The sequence below is a fragment of the Pseudopipra pipra genome, chromosome 21 (genome assembly GCF_036250125.1).
Source record: "Pseudopipra pipra isolate bDixPip1 chromosome 21, bDixPip1.hap1, whole genome shotgun sequence".
Taxonomy (NCBI): domain Eukaryota; kingdom Metazoa; phylum Chordata; class Aves; order Passeriformes; family Pipridae; genus Pseudopipra; species Pseudopipra pipra.
The window spans coordinates 2,897,262-2,920,361 of NC_087569.1; the positions used below are offsets into that span (position 1 = coordinate 2,897,262).

A 23,100-nucleotide genomic window follows, 5' to 3' on the forward strand; every position below is an offset into this window, starting at 1 on the left:
GTTTCACTGTGCCTTTCCCTACTGCCTTTCCAGGATGTGTCCCACTTCCCTGGCTTCAGGGAATGGTCATGCTGCAGCTGCTCCAAGGCTGGAGGACCCTCGTCCCCTTGTCCCTTGTCCCTGTGGTGCAGAGGAGGTGACAAGAGGGCTCTGCACAGCACCCTGGGCAGGGTGGGCTTGTTTGGCTGGGGTTGGGTGTGGGGCTGCAGGCACCGTGGCTCTCACCTCCCTTCCTGGGAAGCTGCAGTCGCTGCCAGGGCTGGGAACTTTGCTTAGGGAATTGGCCCCAGGGAGCAGTGTGCACTGTCACTGTGCCTCTCGGGGAAGCTGAGGGGGGTTCTAACCCCACAGGGAGCTCACTCCTTCTAGGAAGCCCCAACTGCTGCAGGATATGGAGAGTTAAGACCGGCAGGAGCCACCGTGCAGGTGCAACAGAGCCAGAGCAGCGAGGGAAACGGGCTGAACGTGGTGGTCTTTGAGGGAGCCGCAGCTCCCCTGCCTGCAGCAGCTCACAGCCCTTCCAAGAACGCGGTGCCTCCCCTCAGGCTCCGTGAGCCTCTTCCCTGCGCGCTCCCGGGCTCACCCACACAGCAGCACATCTCAGCCCACGCTGCCCCAGTGATTCATCGCTCCCGGGGCTGAGCGTTGGACCTCTGCAAAGCTCTCAAAATGAGTGTTTCAGCCAGACTCCAGCCCCGGAGCTGCTTTGCAGCCGCAAAAAGCAAATGGATGTGGAGCTTTATTCGCCGGGAAAAGTAGGGCAGGGAGCTCTCACGTTGAAGAAACTGGAGGAAAAATGTGCGGCGGTGCCTGGGTGGGAATCGGGAGAGGAAGCGTCAACGGGCAGGAGCTGGAGATCTGAGGCAATTTAAGGCGGCTCCTCCCCCTGCACCAAATGACGCTCAAATATTTCAGCCAGGCCTGAAAATCCTGCAGGTTTGGCATCCCGAGGAGCCTGGCAGCTCCGGGCCGGCGGGGCCGGGGCAGGAAGCACGAGCCGGTGGATTTTCTCGGAGCGGGTTTTGAGAAGCGATACCCGGCTCCCCCTCCGGGCGAGAAAAGTGACTTTCCAAACCGCAGAGCACTCGGTGCCTCTGCACGAGGCAGCTGCCGGGAAATGCCGCGGGCAGAGCCACCCCCACCTGCACAGGGGCCCCTCCGCTGTCCCCTCGGGGACAGGGACCTGCCCACGCCCGGGGTGAGGGCAGCTCGGTGGCCTTGGGCCTGTGGCTTGGGCCACCTGGGCTTCAGGTGAAGGGGGACGTGTGTGAGAGTGTGTTGGGCTCTGCCAAGGGGGGTTCTGGCTGAGCCGGGGTGAGCCCCCCCACTCTGCCCCTGTGGATGCTGAGGGAGAGATGCAGTGTGGCACCAGCATCACAGAATTGTGGGATGGTTTGGGTTGGAAGGGACCTTAAAACTCATCCTCTTCCAGCCCCTGCCATGGGCAGGGACACCTTCCACTAGCCCAGGTTGCTCCAACCTGGCCTTGGACACTTCCAGGGATGGGGCAGCCACAGTTTCTCTGGGCAACCTGTGCCAGGGCCTCCCCACCCTCACAGGGAAGAATTTCTTCCCAATATCCCATCTAGACACCTGTGAGTTTGAAGCCATTCCCCCTTGTCCTGTCCCTCCAGGCCCTTGTAAACAATCTCTCTCCATCTTTCCTGTAGCTCCCCTCAGGTGCTGGAAGGCCACAATTTGGTCACCCTGAAGCTTCTTCTGCAGGCTGAACAATCCCAGTTCTCTCAGCCTTTCCTCACAGCAGAGGAGCTCCATCCCTCTGATCATCAACCCTGCTTCACCCTAAATCTGCTTTTATCCTCTTGGCTGCCTCCCAGTGTGGACTTGGACTTTCTCAGGAGCCTCTCAGTTGTCCCTGTGTGCCTGGGGTGTGAGACCCTTGGGGGTAGGTGCCGTAGGGAAAAAAAAAAACCAAACAAACCCCAGGTTAAGACTGTTTTCCTTGGAAACTGGCTGAGGAGACCTTGGCAGGTGGAGGTACAGGGGAAGATGACCTGAGTTGTCCTCCTGGAGAACCTCCAGGAACTGGACTGGAGTGAAATGCTGCTGGACTGAGGATGGCAACAAGAGCTCTCAAAGTGTGTCAGGAACAGGGCTCAGCTGCCACATGTCCCATCCCAAGGGGTCCCTGTGTCCCTGGGAGTGGAGGCGGGTGGGCGAGGAACTGGGATGTGCTCCCTGCTGAGGGGATCTGCAGGGAAAACAGGGAGCTCTGATGTATGAGGGGTCCTCTGGGTGTTTCCCCTTCAGGAATTGCAGTGGAAGGAGAAGGCTCTGCTTTGTGAAGGGGAGGGGCTGGTGGGTTCCTGATGGAGGCCTGCAAAGGGCACCTGGAAGTGGCACCTCCACCCCTTGCAAGTGCTGTCTGCAAAGAGAACTTAAACTGCTTCATGATGGACATCTCTAAACCCACTGGTCTGCCCACAGAGTTGGGTTTTTGGTGTCTGGGGGGACACAAGAAGCCAGTAAAGGGTCCCAAGCCTCCTCTTGGCTGAGACCTCTCACCTTCCTGGTCTGTTCCATCATGGGAAGGGGAGATGCCAAGGGCTAGGGGGCAGATGGGGTCTCACCCTGGTGGGGGAGATGGCTGTGGGTGCTGAGGGCATGTTTCCCGAGGGCATATGGCAAAGCTGAAGTCAGAGGAGGGATTTGAAAACCTGATGGTATGTCCCCATCCCCAGCTGCTGCAGACCTCCTGCTGCATCCTGGGTGGCACTTGTCCTTCCTCCTCCTGGACAGATGTGCATCCCCCAGGCTCTGCCCTAACCAGGCACTGAACTGGAAGGGGGAGGGAATGGTCCTTCTGCATGGACAGTTGCAGAAGAGCCACTGAGTGCCCAAACGGAGCCCTGGGACATGTGTTGGGCAAGGACATTGCACCTCTGGTGGGTCTCCAGACAGCTCAGGCATGTGGTACAGGGTGTCAGCACAGCAAGGTGGGCACAAGATTTGACCCCTTGGCCAGGCTGGGGGCTTTGGAACTGCTCTCCAAGCACTGCCTGGCCCAGCCCACCTGGAAATGTGCCATCAGTGCCAGCTGTGGGGAGATGCTTCCTGGCAGCCCTGGATGCCTGTTCCCCCTCCTTGGGTCCCCTGGAAATGCTCAGCTCTTCCTGCCCCTTTTCCTGGGGGGGGCAGGGCCAGGGAGAGGAGGGACTGCCACCACGGAGCTCAGCCCTGCATCTCCCGAGCCCTGGGAGCTCCACAGCCCAGAGTGGGGGTTCTCATCCCTCCTTCCCCATATCCCTGCTGGGATGTGGGTGGAAGCATCTTCCACCCCACGGAAAGCGGGAAAACAGGATTCACCCACGTGTGCGGCGCCGGGTGCCACGGGGGCCTCCCCGGGGTGGCTCGGCCTCCCCTTCCCCCACCTGCGGGGCCGGTTGCGGCAGGTGACACGGAAAATGACGGGGCACCGCCACCAGCGCCGGCCCAACGGCCCCACGCCCGCCATTGGCGCAGCAGGGCCGCGATTTGTCTATATATGGGCAAACCCAGCGCCCGTGTCCCCCGCCCGCCCCGAGCGTCACTTCGGCTTTTTGAGGTTTCCCCGGGCGCTCTCATTTGCCTCCCGCCCGCCGCCTCCTGCGCCGGCAGTTTCTGGTTGACTCACTTTTAACGGCCTCGCTCCAACCCCGCGGGACGGGCGGCGGGGTCAGGCCGGGAGCACACGGGGAGCTCGGCCCCACATCCCACCCTGGGCTGCATCCTGGGCCCGGGGCAAAAACGGGGCTCAGCCTGATGGGGCTCAGCCCACGCAGGTACTGCAGCCCCTCTCTTTTGAGTTCAGAGGTGGGCACTCAGGTGCTGCAGTTCTACCAGCAGGATGGTGGAAACCAATGCTCTTCCCATCCGAAAAGCTCTCAGGAGCTTGCTGTGGCAGTCCTGATGTTTTTGGTGCTGTGGATGTCCCCTGCTCATGCTCTCCAGGACCTCTGTCCCAGAGGTCACCCCTTGTAAACCAGAGTTGTGGCCCCTCTCTGTGCCTCCGTCCCTTGCTCTCAGAGGGGATATGGTGGCTTGTGTTAGGAGTGCAATCATTAGGTTTCACTGTTAACAGTGACACTGTGGCTCTGTTGGGGCCTGGCAGAACCATGGCCAGGAGATGCTGCTGCCTGGCTGTGGAACTAGTGGCTCACAGACCCCATTTCCCACTGGCCTCAGAGTTGTTGGAGGGGCTCAGGGAGAGTTTGGGTGAGACCTTCTCCTCCTCCAGCACCATTCTCAGGCCCACGAGGTGCTGAAGGAACGGGAACCATGAGGTGCTGGATGGATGGGAGCCATGAGGGGCTGGATGGATGGGAGCCATGAGGGGCTGGAGCATCCAGGAGCCATGAGGGGCTGGAGCATCCAGGAGCCATGAGGGGCTGGAGCATCCAGGAGCCATGAGGGGATGGAGCATCTGGGAGCCATGAGGGGCTGGCTGGCTGGGAACAATGAGGTGCTGGATGGATGGGAGTCATGAGGTGCTGGAGCATCCGTGAGCCACAGGAGCGCGGTGGGGCAGCGCCTGCCCCCGACACCGAGCGGGGTCCGCAGACCGGGGCGCCGGCGGGAGCTCGTCCCTTTCCACGCCGGGGTCGAGAGGAGCCGGCCCGGCCACTTCCCCTGCCTGCAGCGAGCGCCGCGACCGCAGGCGAGGGGGGGAAGTTGCTGCAAGGCACGATAAGAACTATCAGCGTTTTCGCAGCTCCTCGGCTGCACGGCCCGACAAGGGCCCTTCCCCCTGCGCCGGGGCCAGCGCCGCTGCCGCCCCCCGAGCCCCCGGCTCCCGCTGCCCTGCGCTCGCCGATACTGCGGGAGTTACTGGAAAAGCAACAGCCCGTGGCCCGCGGGCACCGGGGAGGTCACACAGCAAATTTGGGTGGCACCCCGAGGGTGCACGGCAGTGTCTGACCTGCACCAGGTGCCACGGGGGGGTGGTTCGTCCCAGGGAGCTGCATCCCGGGAAGCAGCAGCGCCCAGCACCTGGGGGTCCATCAGCGAGACCCCGCGACGCCGAGCAGGTGGGCAGGGTGTGGAGAGGGGCCTCGGGAGCGCCCGGGGCCGGATGTTCTCAAGAGGTCCCCCGGGGGAGGAAACGCAGCTGTTTCAGCCTCCCCCCAACCCCAAAAAGCCCCCACGTTCTCAGTGCTCTGCGGGCTCCTTCAGCCAGGCAAGCTGAGCAGAGCAGGACCAGCAATCCAGGGCCAAAGGCTGGGGTAGGAATTCCTACAGCCTTGTTTGCGGGTCGGTAAAATGAACCAATGGCCGGGGGGAGGTGGGAAGTTCATCATCAGTTGGAGACTTTCAGAGACCTCGTCTGAGCCCGAGGAACCAGATCTGCTGATTTCCTCCTTTCTGAGACCGAGTGCAGGCAGAAGGAACCCAAAATGTCATGTCCCCGATCTGTGCTGGGCCAGGGAAAGAGGAAGCGTCGCCTCCCCCCACTTCCCTGCTGGGAAGGTGCCCGTGGCCCTCCTGCCCGGCCCCTCGGCACACGGGCACCGGCGGGGCACAGGCAGCACGGGCAGGTGGAGAGCCCCGTTTTGGGAAGGCACAGCTCCCTCCCTGCTGTCATCCTGCACATCCCCCGGCGCAGGCCACGTGCTTCACCCTCCCCCTGACATCTGGCCCTGGGGTGCAACCTCTCCCAGCTCCTCCGTTGGGAAACATCTCCAGCTTGCTTTGCCCCGTGGTCAGCCTCAAACGGAGGTTTCCTCATGGGGCCTGACTTCTCCCCCTCCTCCCCCTCCTCCTCCCTGTGTTTACTAGGGACCAGTTTGTCCTCAGCAAGAAACATGGCCTTGACCCCAAGCACAGGGAAAGTCCATCAGCAGCACCTCTGGGGCCAAATCTCCCTCTGGCTGCCCCCAGAAAGGCTCCTTGTCTCTGCTCTAAGACCACGGTTGCCTGTACCCTGTGTAACTTTGGCTCCTCATGATGGCACCCACCACCACTGGGGACCCCCATGGCACTGACAGCACTGGGGGAAGTCTCCAGGGGCGTCTCTGGGTTGGGAACAACCTGCTCTCAGGCCCATGGTGGGATTCTTGGGGTGTCCTGTGCAGGGCCAGGAATTGGACTCGACTCTTGTGGGTCCCTTCCAGCTAAGGATATTTGGTGATTCTACACTCACACACCCAAAATGATGTTTACACATTCCAGGTGTCCCCAGGAGGGATAATCTGGGGAGCTCAGGAGGCACCTGAAGTCACCTGGCATCAGGAGGCCACCAGATGGGACCAGCCATGCACGTGGTGGCCTCTGCCATCAATGAGTCAGTGCTCACCTCATGCCTCTGGCAAGGCAGAGCGATGCTCTCTGGGGTCAGAGCTGCCACACAGACCCTTTGGAGACATCACCAGTGGCACTTCCATTTCCCTGTTGAATTTCTCAGGGATGGAGATGGGCACAGGGCCAGCAAAGGGTGGGAGACAGGGCAGCCCTTGGGGGCCGAGGCACAGGGATGGGGCCACTTGGCTGGTAGATGAGCTCACTCCAGCCACTTATGTTTGGTTTTTTTCACCTAAACTCTTCCAGCAGTTCAACCTCAGTTTGAAAGGTTTTCCCAACCAATTCCCTCTCTGCCAAAGCCCCTTCTACCTGCTGCCATCAGCACATGTGCTGCTCGAGTCAAATCACTTCTGACTGTGCTGCTGCTCGGTTATTTTTGACTTTGCTCTCCCCCTGCATCCTGAAAACCTCCCCAGTACAGGTTTTTTTTGTACATTTCCGTCCAGATTATCAATGGTGAGAGTGAACCACGTTTGCCCAAAAAGGAGCCTTTTGCAGAGGCACATGAAAAACAGTGTAGGGACAGATCTGATCCCATTTATGGTCACTTTGGGGGATTTGGTGTGTAGCTTTTGATCTGATTTAATGGTGGCCTTCCCCTGGCACTGGGACAGGGAGGTGCTGGCCGGGCAAAATCCCCTTGGTGCGTGTCCTGGCTCCATCCCTGGTGCTGTCAGGTTGTTGTGATCCGGGTGTGCAAACCTCCAAAAACCCAGCTTTCAGTTTTCCTCCAGGGGCCTCACATCCCTGGGAGGCTGCAAACAGGAGAAGTTTGGCCTTGCAGAGCCCTGAGTGGGTGAGAAGCTCCAGGAGTTCTCTTGGACAACACGTTTCCTACAGAGCAGGTTCAGGGCCCACACCTGCCTCACCCCTACAACCAGGCAGCCCCTGAACCCTGCAGACCCCCTCCATGGGCTGCTGGACTCTCTGTGGGCAGGACCACCTTGCTCCCATGCAGGTCCCACCACCAGGACATGGTGAGGGGCCACAGTGGAGCCATGGGGCCCCGGTGGAGCCATGGGGCCACACCGGCCCCACACGTCCGTGGGAGGTGAATTCGGTTACTGTCACCCTGTGCAAACACCTTTTTTTTTTTTTCCCCTTTCTTTTTTCTCTCTTTTTTTTTTTGCACAAACATGTTTGTCGCCGTCAGCAGCAAAGCCCAGGAGAGCGTAACCGGCCCCCGGTGCTTCCTGGCTGCGCGGCTGTGCCGGCTGCGGTCGGGCTGCGGGGCGGCGCTGGGTGGGACCTGCACCGTTATCTCCCCGGCAGCTCCGGCTCTTCCTGTGGTCGTGGCCACGTGGGCAGGATGGGGTTAAAAGCAGCCCCGCTCCCCGCAGGGCCCCATTGCTCCCCGGCAGCCACCGGCACCCCGCGCAGCACCCACCACACCGGCACCCAGCATGGGCCACCAGCACCAGAGCGGGCCACCAGCGCCAGAGTGGGCCATCAGCACCCAGCATGGGCCACCAGCACCCAGAGCAGGCCACCAGCACCCAGAATGGGCCATCAGCACATGGGCCATCGGCACCCAGCGAAGGCCACCACACCCTGACCCGGTAATGGGGGGACCCATCGAGGTGCCCACGTGGTGCTGGCGGAGCACTGTGGGGTCTCCCGGGGTGCCGGCCGAGCACTGTGGGGTCTCCCGGGGTGCCGGCGGCCCCGATCCTGCCGTGAGGGGGCCGTGGGTGCTGGGGGCCGATGGCAGGTAAGGGGGTGCCCCCAGCCCCCGCTGTGGGGGGAGGAGGTGCCGCGCTGGCGGGAGGGCGGAGGCGGGAAGTGCCCGAAGCAGAAGTGACACCCGAGGGGGTTTTCGGTGGCAGCAGAAGCGGGACCGGGTGGATGTGGAGGCTGGAGTGGAAGGTGAGGTGTGGCTGTCGGGGCTGGGGGCTGGTGGGCTTGATCATGGGGGCCTCCAAGTGACCCCCAACACATAGCCCAAAGGACTATGGGGGCACCCAAATGGTCTCCACGGGGCTGGCAGATGGGGCAAGGGGGGGGTCCCAAGGGGAGCCCCAGGATGTGGAGCTCCTGTGGCCTCAGGGGAAGGAGAATGGGGCAAAGGGGTCTTCAGTAAAGGATAGAGGGATGAGGGGCGGTCCCCATGGGGACATTTCAAGGGTGACAGGATTGGGGATTGCCACAGGATCTCCACCAAGGGGACAAGAAGAGAGTCTTCTGAGACCAGAGTGTTGGCTTAGGTGGGGTCTCCACCATGGGCTCCCCACCCTGGGGACAAGGCAAAGGAGCCCCCTTTGACCACGGTGGCATTTAGGTGAGGTGCCCTCATGGGGACATGGCAAGGAGGGGCCTCTGTGGTGCAGATGGGATCTGAGGGACAAGGATGGAGTCTGAGGTGGGATCTCGCCCTTGGGGTCCCGTCAAGGGGGTCCTCTGAGAGCAGGAGGGGGTTTGAAGGGCAACGGTGGAGTTCAAGGTGGAATCTCCCCCTGCAGGGACAAGGCAAGGGGGTCTTTTGTGAATGGGAGAGGGTATGAGGTGGATGTCTCCCTGTGGGGGCAAAGCAAACACGCCCTCTGGTCCCAGGTGATCAATGAGAGGGGGTGATGGGGCTTGACATGGGGCCCCCACCAGCAGGGACAAGGCAATTGGGTTCTCTGTGACCAGGATGGGGCCTGAGGTGGGGGCCCTGCTCTGGGGACAAGTTGAAGCAGTCTCCTATGACCAGGATGGAGTCTTAGGTGGAGCCCCTCCTTGGGGGACAAGTGAAAGCTTAGTCCTCTGACCAGGATGGATCTGATGCAGGGTCCTTCCTTTGGGGACGAGTCAAAACTGTCCCCTATGACCAGGATGGGGTATTAGGTGGCTTCCCTGCTTTGGGGACAAAGTGAGGACGTCCCTTGTGCCTCAGATAGGGCTTGAGGTGGGAGGATGTGGTATGAAGTAGGGTCTCCCTCGTGGGGACAAGGCGAGGATGTCCCCTGTGCTCAGGACGGGGTTTCTGGGGAGACAAGGGAGGGCAAGGCAGGATCTCCCCGGTGGGCAGGAGGACGTCCCTCAGGCTGGCACAGCTCCGTGAGGCAGGAGGTGACACTGCCAGAGGCTCTCTGTCCCCGGGGCAAGACCAGACCTGCAGTTTGCCTCCCTGGCCACGCTGGGGCCGGGCCACGAGGGGGGCGCGGGCGGTGGCCCCACGCGGGCGGACGCGAACACGGCGCTGGAGCAGAGCGGCCACCGGACAGCGGCTGAGAGACAGTGCAGTCACCCATAAAGTAGAAAGCACTACTAAACAGCACTGCAGGGTGTAGTGTTTCCTACTTTATGGATGAGTGTACTGTGGGCTACGGAGAAGAGAAGCACCGCCACCACCACGTGCCCGTCACGAGCTGCGCGCGCCCCGAGAGCAGAGGAGGGGTCATGCCCGGCTCACGGGAGGGGGTCCACGCTTGGCCACCCACCCCGTGAGCTCCACCACCCTCCCCAGGCTGCAGATGCTCTGCTTGTCCCTCCAGCACCTGGGGGGGACAGGGGCCACGTGGCCCAGCTGTGTGGCCAAGGGGCCCGTCCCATCGGAGCTCACGCCATGCTGGGAGCCCAGGTAGGCAGCAGAGCCTCCAATTCTTATTCTTTCCCCCCCTCATCTTCATTTCCCACGTGGTGAAACCTTGGGAAGAGCTGGGCAGTGTCCCCACATGCAGTGGGGACAGGCACAGGAGGCAGAAGAGGGCTCCTGATCATTTCTGGGTTCAGCAGGGCGAGGGACTGCTAAATAAAACTCTTCTGGCATTGACTTTGTGGATTTTTGTATTCAGTTCCTGGGAAATGCAAAACCGGGGAAGAGCTCCTTGCAGTGCTCAGGGCCACGTGCAGAGGGGGCATCCCAGTCTGCCCACATTGGAGCTCTGGGGAGGCCTTGGGGGGGTCATGGGTGGGGATGGGGGCTGGCAAACCTCAGCCCCTGAGGGCTGTGGTCAAAGGCCACATGGAGCCAAGAGACTCTCCTACAATCCCAGTCCCCCTCCAGCCACAAACTCCTGGCCTGTGTTTCCGGGGGGGGGTCCTAAAACCAACCTGGCTTCCAGGGATGCAGGAGAAGGGTCCCTGTTCCCAAACATCAGCTCCCAAACCCTTCCAGGCACCTTCCCCTGTGGCTTCATCTCCCTATCTCCTGCCCGTGGGAGAGAGCATCTAAAAATAGTAGAAAAAAATACAAAAAATACACTTTTTTTTCCTTTTTTGAGCCCAAACATTGGTGGAAAGTTTCCACATTTTGTAAAACTTCTTGTGCTGGTCTTGGGATCATTTTGGGGGGGGGGTTTACTGAGTCTGTGGTAGTTTTTTTTCCCCTTTGCCCCCTCCCTGGGCTGGCCAGAAAGGACAGGGATGTTTTAATTCTCCTCACTGTCGCAGCTTTCCCACGTTCCGTGAGTTTGTGGCTGTTCAAAGGGGATGTGGAAGGGAAAAAAAAAAAATCAAATCAAAACTGTCGTCATGGTCACAAGGAGACAAGTTTTTAAACAGCAAAAATGAAGAAGGGCTAAAAAAAAAAAAAACCCAAGCAGCCAGAGCTCAACGCCCCGAGCAGCTTTCGGTTTGTGAGCTCTGGGAGGGAAAAGCAAGTTCAAGTTTTTGATAGGCAAAAGGTTTGAAAATTCACCTCCTAATACTGAATGTTCAAGTATTAGGAAGGGTAAATACCCAGTGTTCACGACCAGGGATTACTGTGGTTATGTATTACAGCTACTCAGTGGTGACTGCTGGGGGAGACTTGGGGAACGTGGTTCTTGCTGAGAGCAGCAAAACAGAAACTGCTACTTTTTTCCTATTTAAAAAAAAAACACCACAAACCCTCCATTTTTTAGTGCCCTCCCTCCATCCTGAAGGCATTTCAGCAGGTTCCCATAAAGACACATGTACTGCCCATACTGGGGTGAGCTCCTGCTCTCCAAAGGACCTGGGCACTTTCATCTGGGTCCTGGTTGATGCTGGACCTGCTCCAGGACACATCAGAGCAACCCCCTGACCTCAGGGTGGGTGTAGGAATCATGGAATCACAGAATCAACTGGGTTGAAAAAGACCTCTGAGATCATCAAGTCCAACCCCTGATCCAACCCTGCTGTGGTTCCCAGCCCATGGCACTGAGGCCACATCCAGTCTCACCTTCAACACCTCCAGGGATGGAGAATCCACCCCCTCCCTGGGCAGCCCATTCCAATGGCTGAGCACTCTCTCTGTAAAAAATTTTTTCCTAATATCCAACCTAAACCTCCCCTGGCACAGCTTAAGACCGAGCCTGTAGCTGGCTGCTACAGCATGTCCCAGAGGAGACAAATGTGTTGGAGCCAGGGTTCAGAGGAAGGTTCTGAGGAGGGTTTGGAGGAAGGTTTGGAGGGTTCAGAGGAGGGCTCTGAGGAGGGTTCAGAGGAGGGCTTTGAGGAGGGTTCAGAGGGGACCGTGCTCCCCGCAGCCATGAGATCTTATCAGGGAGCACTTCCCATCCTGCCTCTCGCCTCCTGCTAACGAAACCTGCCTGTTCTGTCTTGTCAGGGAGCTGAGCAGTGCCTGGGCCTCCTTCCACACTCGTGCAGCACCTGCAGGTCCTGCCTGGTGCCTCCCCGGGGGGAAACATTTGTGAGCAGCAACCGGGGGGATTCCAGTGGTGGGATCTATCCTGACCTGTTCCTGGAGCAGAAGGAGTCACTTAAACTGGTGGTTTGAAGGTAGATGAGACTAGAAAACACAGGAAGGTGGGATCAGTTGTCTGGAATCTCCCCTCTGGTCTGTTGGCTGCATCCACTGCTCATCACCAGCTTGGGGCTTCCCCCCACCACACACACACTCCTTAGGAATGGGCAGCCCGGAGATCTGGGATTTGGGTGGGATGGCAGAGTCCTGCTAAGAGAGGTGAGACTGCCTGGCGTGGTGGTAACTCCCCACATCACAGGACCCATCTGAGTGGGTCATCTACACCCTTCACAGCCAGCAGTGAATTGAATATCTGGGTGGTGGTTTGCCTGTGCTGCCTGGGCTCAGGCAAAGGTGACACTTGGCCCATGGCATCCGGTTCAAGAGGTGACACATCTGCACAGGACACATCTGGATGTGCTGATGAAGCTGCTCAAAGGAGGTTCACACAAAGAGATGTCTGAAAGAGGCATCAAAGACCCCCCCAGGGTACCTCCCCTGGGTCAAGTGGCCCCGGGCAGGTTCTCCTGGTGGCTCCATGTCCATCGAGGGATATGTGAGATGCCAAATGTCACCCCCACCCTGCAGGAGAGGGACACCAGCAGTGGGACTGGGAGCTGTTGCCACACACAAGGACGTGGGGAGGCAGGACCTGTCCCCAGTTGCTCAGGGGTTCAGGGATCATCAAACCCTCTTGGGCAAGCCTTGCTCTGCAGTGGGTCAAGCTTTGAACAGGGCTGGGGAGCAGGGGACAGACAGATGTCCCCCAGGGTGGCCCACTGGCTTTCCCCTGAGCATCACGAACGCTGACCAGCCTGATGGATGATGTGATCTTCATCAAAGACACAGCCAGGCAGGGAGGAGGCAGAGACAGAGCACATCAGCCCGCTCTGTGTGCTCAGAGATGGCAGTGCCTGCTTTGCTGGAGCGTTATGCTGCTAACTCCTGTCTCCCTGGATCAGATCAGCCTCCCAGCCCTCCCTCCCTGCCCACACCACCCTCTGCCTCTTGTCCTGCTCATGCTGCAGGCAGGGTCCAGCAGCTTTCAGCAGAGGGTTGTTTCCAGCACAGTGTGTCAGTGAGGGGCTGAGGTTCAGCTCACACAGAGGGAAGGTGTGTGAACATCCCCAGGGCAGAGCTGGGCATCCCCAGGGTAGAGCTGGGTATGACCAGGGCAGACCCAGGAGTCCTGGGGCAGACCCAGGTATCCCTGGGGCAGAGCTGGGCATCCATGAGGCAGAGATGGGTATGACCAGGGCGGAGCCGAGCATTGCTGGGGCAGAGTTGGGTGTCCCTGGGGCAGAGCTGGGCATCCATGAGACAGAGTTGGGCATCCCTGGGGCAGAGCTGGGCATCCCCGAGGCAGAGACGGGTATCCCTGGGGCAGAGCCAGGAGTCCTGGGGCAGAGCTGGGCATCCTGGGGCACAGCTGGGCATCCTGGGGCACAGCTGGGCATTGCTGGGGCAGAGCTGGGCATCCTGGGGCAGAGCTGAGCATCCGCGGGACAAAGTCAGGCATCCCGGGGGCAGAGCCGGGTATCCCTGAAGCAGAGACATCCTGGGGCAGAGATGAGCATCCCCGGGGCAGAGCCGAGCAGGGGCTGGGGCCGGTGCTGTACCAAACCCCGATGCCGGCGGGGTGCGGGGGGGATGCTGCGGTGCGGGGGGATGCGGGATCGGCCCGTCCGCCCCCCTCTGCCGCCGCCTCATCAATAGGCACCAGACCCCGCTCCCGCAGCGTTGCCGTGGAAACCGGCGCAGCCGCCGCCATTGGCGGCCCGGGGCGCGGCGCGGCCCCCCCGGGGCCCGGCCCGGCTCCGTATTGATGACTCGGCAGCGGCTGCGGCGGGGGCTGCCCGGGCTGAGGGGCTGCCAGCTCCCCCGGCCCCTCCGCCACGTCATGGGGCCGGGGGCGGCGGTGGGCTGAGGGCGGCGGGAGCAGCGACCGCACGGGGCTGCGGGGACCGAGCCATTCCCGGTGCGGGACCGAGCCATTCCCGGTGCGGGACCGAGCCAGCCCCGGTGCGGGGATGCTGCTGCTGCCGCCGGCCCCGGCCCCGGCGCGGGGGAGCGCGGCCCGGGCTGCTCCCAGCGCCGCCGCCGCTCTGATGCCCTCGGCTCTCCCGTGCCGGCTGCCGGAGCCCCGCGGAGCCCTGCCCGGAGCGGAGTGAGCCCAGCGCTGCCCCAGCCATGCAGGAGCCGGAGCGGGGGGTGCCCAGCGCTGCCCCCGCCGCGGGCGATGCCGCCCCCGCCGCCCCCGCCTGCCCGGACCGGGACACGCGTGACGGCGCGGGGGGTGACACGGACACGGTCGGCTGCCGGCTTCCCACGGGATCGGAGCGGGACGGAGCGCCCCAGCCCCAGGAGGAGTCCCCCGGGACCCCCCGCGTTCCCCCGCCGGACCCGCAGCGGGTTCACTCCGCACCGGAGCTCGTCAGGCCGCTGCGAGCGATGGAGCGGACGGACAGACCCCCCCAGGTAAGGCGGGGGTGGCGGAGCGTTGGCTCATTTTGGGGCGAGAGGCGTCGAGACACCGCGGGGACGTTGCCTCGGTACGAGACGGGCGCCGGCAATGGGTGCGCTGGGCTGCGGCTGAGCCACCCCCAAAACCTTCCCCGTGGGCTGGGAGCTGCCACAGCCGCTGCCACGAACCCCAGCAGAGAAAGAGCTGCTGCCTCCGCTGCCCTTCCACGGGGATTTCCAGCTGCCTGGAAGGCGCTGGATCTGGTGCGGGGTCTCGCTGAGCCCACCCGGAGCAGACACAGCCGCTGCACCAGCCCAGGCTGAGCCGTCCCTGCGGCATCTCCTCGCTCCGACATCATCAAGGGCTCTGCAGGTCGTGGCAGGGACATGATTTACTCACTGTCACCCCCTTCCAAAATATCCCCTCTCCACTCCGGGGAGCCTCGGAGGGCTTGGGGCACCTGCACTGCAGGGGGAACCTGTCCCTGAAGGCAGCCCTGGGCACCTCGGGGCAGTGCAGGGTCAGCCCCTTGCAGCATCTCCCTAAAGACAGCCCAAACAGCTCCTCAGGGTCTCGCCTCCTCCATCCAGGTCACGAAAGTTCACCAGCTCACCCTGCTCAGGACAGCTTGCCCTTCTTTCCCGTGAGGAAGAGCAGCTATCTTCCTGGGGTCCCCTGGGATCTGGGGGTGTTCTTAAACAGGAGAGAAATCAGCTTTTGGCCTTCAGGAGGGAGATGGGCTGAGCAGAGCTGGCTGGGGTTTAGCAGGAGGGTTTTGAGCAGGCTGTGCTGTGCAGCTGAGCCCAGCTGGAGCTGCCTGGGGGAGAAAGGGCACCACTGGAAACACATCAAGGGACAACAGGATTTCAGTCCAGCACAGTTTCCTATGGGTCTGTTTTGAAGGGCTGTTTATTGTGATGCTTAGGGAAAGGACACATTGAACCAGGCACCCTTGGGCTGCCTCTGACCCCAGCCCTGGCTGTGCCAGGAGCACCCCAGCCGAAAAATGGGGCTGCAGAATGGGAAGGATTTCTGCTCTCTCCCCTCTTTTGTATCCCAGGAGTCAAATTGGTTGTGCCAGACTTACTGTCTTCAGGGAATTCCAGAATGGTTTGGGTTGGAAGGGACCTTCAAGATCATCTGCTTCTACTCCCTGCCATGGGCAGGGACAACTTTCAGTAGACCAGGTTGCTCCAAGGCCTGTCCAACCCAGCCTAGGACACTCCTTCAGGAGAGCCAGAATAGGTGCTGTGTCCTGGTGGGAGCCTGGGTGGGAAGGCTGGGAGTGGCAGAGGGGCAGGTGGCTGGTTCAGAGGGGTGTTTGTGGGTGCTCCAGCAGCTGAACAGCACTTTTGGGGAGGGGGCTGTGCACCAGCTCTAGATGATCCCTGCAGTGGGTCCCCCATGATCCAGCTGTGCATCCAGGGGTGGTGGAGGAGGGGGTGAGGACCCCGCTTGGTGTCTATGGTGACTGCTGAGCACCTGCCATCCAGTTTGCCTTGGTCCTTGGGCTGCTTTGAGTGTTTCCCGTGATCCTGGAGGCTCCTGGCTGGGTGGGTGACTCCAGTTTCCCTTCCCACTCCCATGGGGTTGTGGCAGCACGGTGGTAGTGCCATCATAGTCCATGGTGGAACTGGTGGTGCTGGGGTGGTGCTGCTGGACCTGGTGTCACTCTGCTGTGTCGTGGCAGTGCCGCAGTGGCACCGTGGTGGTGCTGGTGGTACCATGGCAGTACCATCCTTAACACTGATGTTGATCCCCAGAAAGGTTACCTTGTCTTTTCCTGGAAAAAAATAAATCAACCCAGCAGTTCTTCCTGGAGCCCAGTGGCTTTAGGGATGGGAAAGGCTTCCAGCCATAGCAGAACAAGGGCTGGTGCTGCTGGGCTGTGGAGCCACATCCTCAAATCCACTTCCTAGGGAACGAGGGGCTCACACAGCTGGGAGAGGGGGAGGCTCACACAGCTCCCCTCCAAAGCACAGCTCCCCCTGGCCAGGCTGGGACATGCACTGTGTGTCCTGCTGCTGGAGCTGGACTTCCTTTAGGACATTTGTCCTTGGGATGTCAGAGCTGCACTCTGTGAACAGGACAGCTGCCTCCAGGGAGAAATCTCCTGGTGTGGGGAAGAGCCTCCTGAGGGCTCATGGCTGACAGAGCTCATTAAAGATGCTGATTTTATGATGGAGCTCCTACCGTGTGTCCCAGCCTCCACCACTGCTGCTCTGCCATTCCCTCAGGGGCAGAGATTAAGGCTGTCTGGAGGTCAAGTTAATCTTGGCTTTCTTGCCTGGGTCCCTCCTGAGTGCAGAGGGTGGAGAGCCCTTGCCCTTCCTCCCTTTGGGAGCTGGAAAGGGAACTCTGGAGTTAGAGAGGTGGGTTGAGGACACTCCTGGAGCCTCCCATCCAGCCCCTGCTCCCAGCAGGCTCCAGAGCTGGAAGAGGTTGATCATATCCTGACCAGGCAAGTGTTGAGTATCTCCAAGGGCTGGGATTGCACCACCTCTCTTACCCTGTCCCAAGGTTGCAGCATTCCCATGGAGAGGAATGTTCTGCACAGGTCTGCTGGGAGTTTTCCTTGTTGAGGCTGGGGCCTACATCTTCTCATCCATTTTCCACATGCCCCTGCATCCTCTAAGGCAGGGCAGGGTTTCCCAGCTCCCACCATGGCACCACTGGAAGCCTTCTGGGGACTGTCACAAGTGTATCCTTGTCCTAGGCCTTTGACATCACTCTGGTCCTGCTCTCCAAAATTTCTGTGTGGACACAGAAGATAAGAAATGACTCTCCTGCTGAGAATCTCCAGACACTGCAGGGGTAGGATCCCAATCCAAATAATGAATAACAGAGAAGGAGAAAAACGTGTGTAGGAAGAACGGGGTTACAGTGGCACAGATACAGTCTGGCTGGAAATTGGAAAGTTCCCAGAATGCTGTCAGATGGATTTTAGAGCACTTTCCACAAGAGCTCAGCTGCCTGCATCTCCTATGGGATGCTGCTCCAGTGGGATTTGCCCTGGCCCTGGAAAACTCAGGGTGGTCTGGGAGTGGGTCGCTGAAGGAATCTTGCATTCCCTCCTGGCACATTGGAGGAGGGGAGAGCAGCAAGGTCATTCACTTTCTGCATATTCCCTGCATCTTCCCTTCCAGGATTACTCATCTCCACAGCCTTTCCAGCCCCATCATGGAAGGGATGAGCTCAGCTGCTGACCACATCCCTGTTCCCATCCCAAGAACCACACGAGCAAGGGGCACACTGAGGGTGCTCTGAGTTGGCTCTTGTGGCTCCTTCTCAATCTCCAGAGGTTGCTTTGGATTTGCATTTCTTAAAAGCCAAGCCTCAGCTTCCCTTGAGGTCATGTGGAGCTGCGAATATTCTATAAATCCATAAAACCCGACTGAAAATGCTTAAACCAAGGAGCCCTCCAGTGGGTAGGAATTTAAATATCCACAAAAAAACCTGTTGGTCCCAGTGGGGCTTAATAACACAAAGCACAGACACGGGGAGAATTATAAAATGCTGGTAAAGATCCTCCATGTCAAGCACTCAGGCCAAGCTGCGTTTAATGATAAGCTCAGTGTCTTTTGCAGGAATTTGTGGCCTTTCAAGAGCTTCAAATTTTCCACTGGCAAAGCTGGAAAACTGTTAATTTAATGTCTGAGGGTGTGTAGAGCTGCACCCTTGGCCAGGAAGGGTAGGTCAGCAGAATAAAAGATGCCAGTGGGACAAGAAGATCTCGGGCAACGGAGCCAGTTCTTGCTGTACAGACCATTTCCTGCAATCCCAATTAGAAGATTGTGTTCTGTCTTGCTAAAAACCTGAGTAAATTAATTTTTCTTGGCTTGGCAGTGCTCAGCCTCATGCAAATGCCTTAGTGCTGTTTGCTGCAGGACTGTGGATGCACAGCCACCCTCAGGTGTCTGCCTGCCAGGAAGAGCCAGGAATGAATGGAAAACAAGGCAAAGTGAGGCTGTGAAGGGGAAGGTAATGCTCATTTTGGCTCTTTTACTAATTAAGCTCATGCTCTCTGTGCAAAGACACGTCCAAATGGCTTGGCCAGGGATGTGGAGGATCAGAGACATCAGCCTTTCCCTCCTCACCATGTCCTTGGCTCCTCTGGGCTGCTGGGTTTGGGACAGGGCTGTCCCACCATGCTGGTGTTGTTCATCACCACACTGTGATCCTTCACCCCAGAATCCTTCTCATTTCACCCTCTGGATATTTTGAGGGGACTCACCAATGTCTTGGCTCCCTGGTGTCTTCTGGCTGTAACATTCCTTCCTGCTGGAATAACGTGAAGTGAGATGGCACGTGCAGTGCTGCAGCCTTGTTGCCCTCCTCCTGCTGTGAGTGCAGGCCTTCTGCATCCCAGCCATCTGCTCAGAGTTCTGGGAAAAGACCCTTTGGAGCATCAGTTGGTATGTCTGCTGCTGCTCCTGCCATTCACGTTTCCTTGTGGATCACTGAGCAGCACCTCTGGCTCTGTGAGGGGGTGCAAGGGGATGATTTTCCCCTTTATCTCTTGTTAAAGCTGTTGGAGATTTGGGGCTTCTCAGCCCAGCACAAAATCGTACAAATATCCCAAGTGAGTTCTTGCTTTACCAAGAGGGGCAAGGAACTGATTCTGACACAGACTCCTGGAATGGTTTGGGTTGGAAGGGACCTTAAAGCCCATCTCGTTCCACCCCCTGCCACGGGCAGGGACACCTTCCACTAGCCCAGGTTGCTCCAAGCCCAGTTCAACCTGGCCTTGGACACTTCCAGGGATGGGGCAGCCACAGCTTCTCTGGGCAACCTCTGCCAGGGCCTCCCCACCCTCACAGGGAAGAATTCCTTCCTAATATCTAATCATGCCAAAGCCTGGGAACTAGAGCAGGTTTTAAGCCAATGTGACCCAAAAGAAAAGGTGCTCTTGGGCCCCTGGGAAACTTCAAGTGATTTGGAAAAGAGGAAGAGGTGGGGGAGAACTGCAGAGCAGATTTCTGGGGAAAAAAAATTGCTGTGCACACCAAATCTGCCCCTCCAGCTCCCTGCTGTACCCTCCAAGGTGGAAGAGCACATTTACCTCTCCAGAGCTGAACGTGGTGGGGAATCCGGTCTTTCCACTCAAAGAAAAGAGACCTGTGACCATGGATATTGCTGCTGGTGGGGAGTGACTTTCCAAGCCCTGATCCTGTTAAAGGGCTGAGGCACTTCTGCATGGGCAGGGGATTTACTGAGCTGCAGCTCCGTGGCTTCCCAGGGTGAAGCCAGAAGTCTGACACCTTCCTTGGGAGTGTTTCTTTGGGTTAGAGTTTCTGTTACAAGAAAGACGAGATATCAGAGAACCATCACCCCCACTCCAGCCATCAAATACCAAACCTGGAAAGCACTCAATTTTATCATTCTTCCCCAGAGTTTTTGGGGTTTTTGGGTTGGTTTTTTTTGCATGCTCACAAAATAGAATTATCTGAAACGTAGCATCCAAAAGAAGTCCAGATGCTCCATAAAGACCTTGGGGTGGTCTGGGCCTGAGCCTGCAGTGCTGGGAGCTGCAGACCGACCTTTGCTCAGAGCTAAACAACAAAAAAAACCCCAAAATATTTATAGGATGCCAATGCCCATGTTTTAGCTCAAATGATTGGCAATGTGCATGAGTACACAAGCAGCAGAGGTTGCAAAGTCTTTCTGTGTTTGCACTGAAGTTGTTCACACATTTTCTTCCCACATCTTCTACATTTTGCTTTTTTTGTTGTTTTTTTTTTTTCTTAGTGGAAATACCAATGCATGAGCTGCTTCTCTGCAGATTCAATGATTTGCTCAGCAGTACCCAGAATATTCTGCAGTTAGGGGGGAAAAAAAGGCAGCTTAGCTGTCTTGGCTTCTAAGTTTTACAACCAAGGCAGGTTTTATGGGGCACAGCCTGGCTTTCACACATTCCCAGGCTGGGCAGTGGAACACCAACACCATTACTGTCCCCTGAGTGTGGTGGAGATGGAGCACAGTTCTGCTTTACTAGAGCTTGGCCTAATCTTTCTGGAAGCTGATAAGAGACAAGAGACACTTGCACACTGATGTTAAAAGGGTGGTTGGTAGAACAGGCTTTGTACCTGCTTTTTGCCCTGCAAAACCTTTCTCACAAGATGTGAAGGTGGGAGAGGCCCTGCAGGGGACACGGGGGTCACACAGTGACCCAAGGGCAGGAGGGTGATGTTGTACTTGAGGAGTGTTGCACAACCCCCTGCTGCAGGTTATCTGATGGATCAGCTGCAGTTTGTGGCCTCACACATCCTGGGATTGCAAAACAATTTGTGTTTGACACGGAGAGAGCTGGGTCACAGCTGGGCAAAGCCTGGCTGGGGCCACACACACCTTGTCAGGCCTCTGCTCCAGGCAGGCAGTGTCCAGCTGGGAGCAGTTCCAGGGCTCTGTAGCACACAGGAGAGCAGGGCCAGGAGCAAACTGAGCACTGAGGAGACCAGGAGTGTTCAGCCAGATGGGCACCTGCACCCTGAGCAGCACCTTTTCCCACTGGCTCCATCCCTGGGTTTCTCCAAGCCCTCCATTCCTCACAACTGCCTGCCCTGATTTCTCTCTGGCTGTGAGGGATGAAGAATCACGTGTGCAGCACCTCAGGAGCGGTTCAGAGCCACCTTCCCAGCAGCTGGGAGGAATTTCAGTGTCATTTTCTCTCATCTCCTTGCAAATCCTCCTGTCTCTTGGATTTGCTGGTAAAGGTGAGGAATTGTGCTGCACTGCATCCTGGACCTGGCTGCAGCCTTGGATTTTGGAGAGCTGATCCTCTGCCTGGAGAGCTTATTTTCCACTCACATTCCTCCCTGCCTCAGTTTTGCAGGAACATTAATTTCTCCCTGGTTGGGGAGGCTGGAGAAGCTGAGCTCATCAAAGGACAGCGAGCCAGGGCCATCAGGGCACTGAGCAGATTTTCCTTCTCCTGGAATAGCTGGGTTTGTTTTCCTGGGACTGATAATGGTACGTCCACAGAGGGTTTAAAGAGAGAGAGGACCTGAATTTGTGAGACCCCAATTTTAGCTGCATCTCATTTTAAAGGCCCTGTGAGGAGCATATGAAGAGCTGGCAGTGGTCAGAGGGTGTGCAGGAGAGAAAGCCTGGGGGAATGTAAAGAACAGCAAATATACAGCAACTGTTCCCCTGAATATTCCCCTCAATATCTTCCAATTCGTGGCTCCAGCACTCCCCACGCCGGAGGCAGGATTTTTGAAGTTAATAGCCTTGGATGTATTTTTTCTTCCGTGAATTTGTGACACGGGGTGATAAAAATCAGATAAATGAGGAAATCACGGAAATAAGGGCAAGTAGTAGGCTGGGAGAGGGATGGGCAGCAGGAAAAAGTGCTGACTGATGGAAAGGGGAGCTGCCAACACGCGGGGCTGTGGGGAAGTGCCCCGAAGCCAACGGCAGAAGGGAGATGTTTGTGTCTGAAACCGGGAACTGGCGCAAAGTTCAGGGAGGGAGGAGAACGAGCGCAGTGGGACACGGGCTGCAAGGCAGGGGAGCGGCAGGATAACCACGGCCTCATCCCAGGGATGGCTCTTCCTTCTCCCATACCTCTGACAGCACTGTCCCTTTTCCCTCAGCAGGGATGGTCCTGCCCCTCGCTGTGCCGGCGGCGGGGTTGGCTCTGCTCACTGACCCAACAGGAGGTGATGCTATTTTTGTCTTGCTTTTGCCAGGCAGTGAGGGCACTGCAGAGGAGCAGCCTATGGAAAATAACTTTGTTCTGTGAGGTGGCCGATTCCCTTGAAACGGGCTGGAAGAGGAGCAAATGGATTGGCAATGACAGCCTTTCATTTCCAAGCGGGGAGGATTGAGAAGTTAAGGGAGCTAATTACCAGAGTCAGGTGGAACGAGCTGCTAAAGGGCTTTGACACGGCGGAGGCTTGGTGACAATGATTTCAAATGAAGGAGACGTGGTGGATTTAATATAGCCAGGATAGCAGGAGAGCCGGGATAACTTCACCTGGGAAGGTGTCTGCAGAGTGGGGGTTGGTGTTCAGAGAAGGCTTTTGCAAAGCAAATCCAGGGTTGCAGATGGGGAAGTCACTGCAGGGACATCCTGAAATTATGTGTGGTTTATTCCTCTTCAAGCTGTATGTGGTTTATTCCTCTTCAAATTGTGTGTGGTTTATTCCCCTTCAAACTGTGTGTGGTTTACACACCTTCAAACTGGGCATGGTTTAAAATTCAGCCACGAGCCCGCCTCTTTCCAAAGGCCACCTGAGACCTCCCGCTCACAGGGCCACCCTCCCTGTCTGGCTCTCCACAGGGATTTTAAAGCAAGGCTGGCTTTAGGCTTTGGCAGTTCCCCAGGGCTGGCAGGGGGAAGCCCCTGGGGCTGGGCTGTGCCAGGCTGTGCCCAAGCCGCATTGCAGAGCCAGGTTCAGGCAGCTCCTGTCGTCCTCACCACGTGTGATTTACTGTCCCCCAACGGCCTCCTGCAAGTTTGCTGCAGGACTTTCAGGACTGTGCTGGATTCTGGCTGCTCCAGAGGGATTTTGCCTGCGTGACCCATTTAGCAGCCTGGCTGGGCACCTCTCCCTGCAAAAGCTGCTGCAGCTCTGCGTTGCCTTTTGAAGCTTTCAGGTGAAAAAGCAGCAGTTCTCTCGCAGCTGACATGCTGAGGGCTTCTCTTTGTTTGCTGTTCTCACGCATCCTGGAAAAACTGTATTTT

The 23,100-nt window shown here is 58.2% G+C and overlaps 1 protein-coding gene across 11 annotated transcripts in view; it reads left to right on the forward strand.

The window, feature by feature from the left end:
- Window positions 1–13,765: 13,765 nt before the first annotated feature.
- The window catches only part of TSPOAP1 (TSPO associated protein 1), a 62,711-nt gene continuing 53,376 nt past the window's right edge, over window positions 13,766–23,100 (forward strand). For 6 of the 11 annotated variants that reach the window (XM_064677648.1, XM_064677650.1, XM_064677651.1 and 3 more), the window contains exon 1: window positions 13,768–14,425. In XM_064677648.1, coding sequence (XP_064533718.1) covers window positions 14,138–14,425 — 288 coding nt within the window. In that variant the 5' untranslated portion in view covers window positions 13,768–14,137. Of the gene's footprint in view, window positions 14,426–23,100 lie in introns of all 11 variants that reach the window. The other 5 variants (XM_064677652.1, XM_064677654.1, XM_064677658.1 and 2 more) reach the window with 2 other exon arrangements.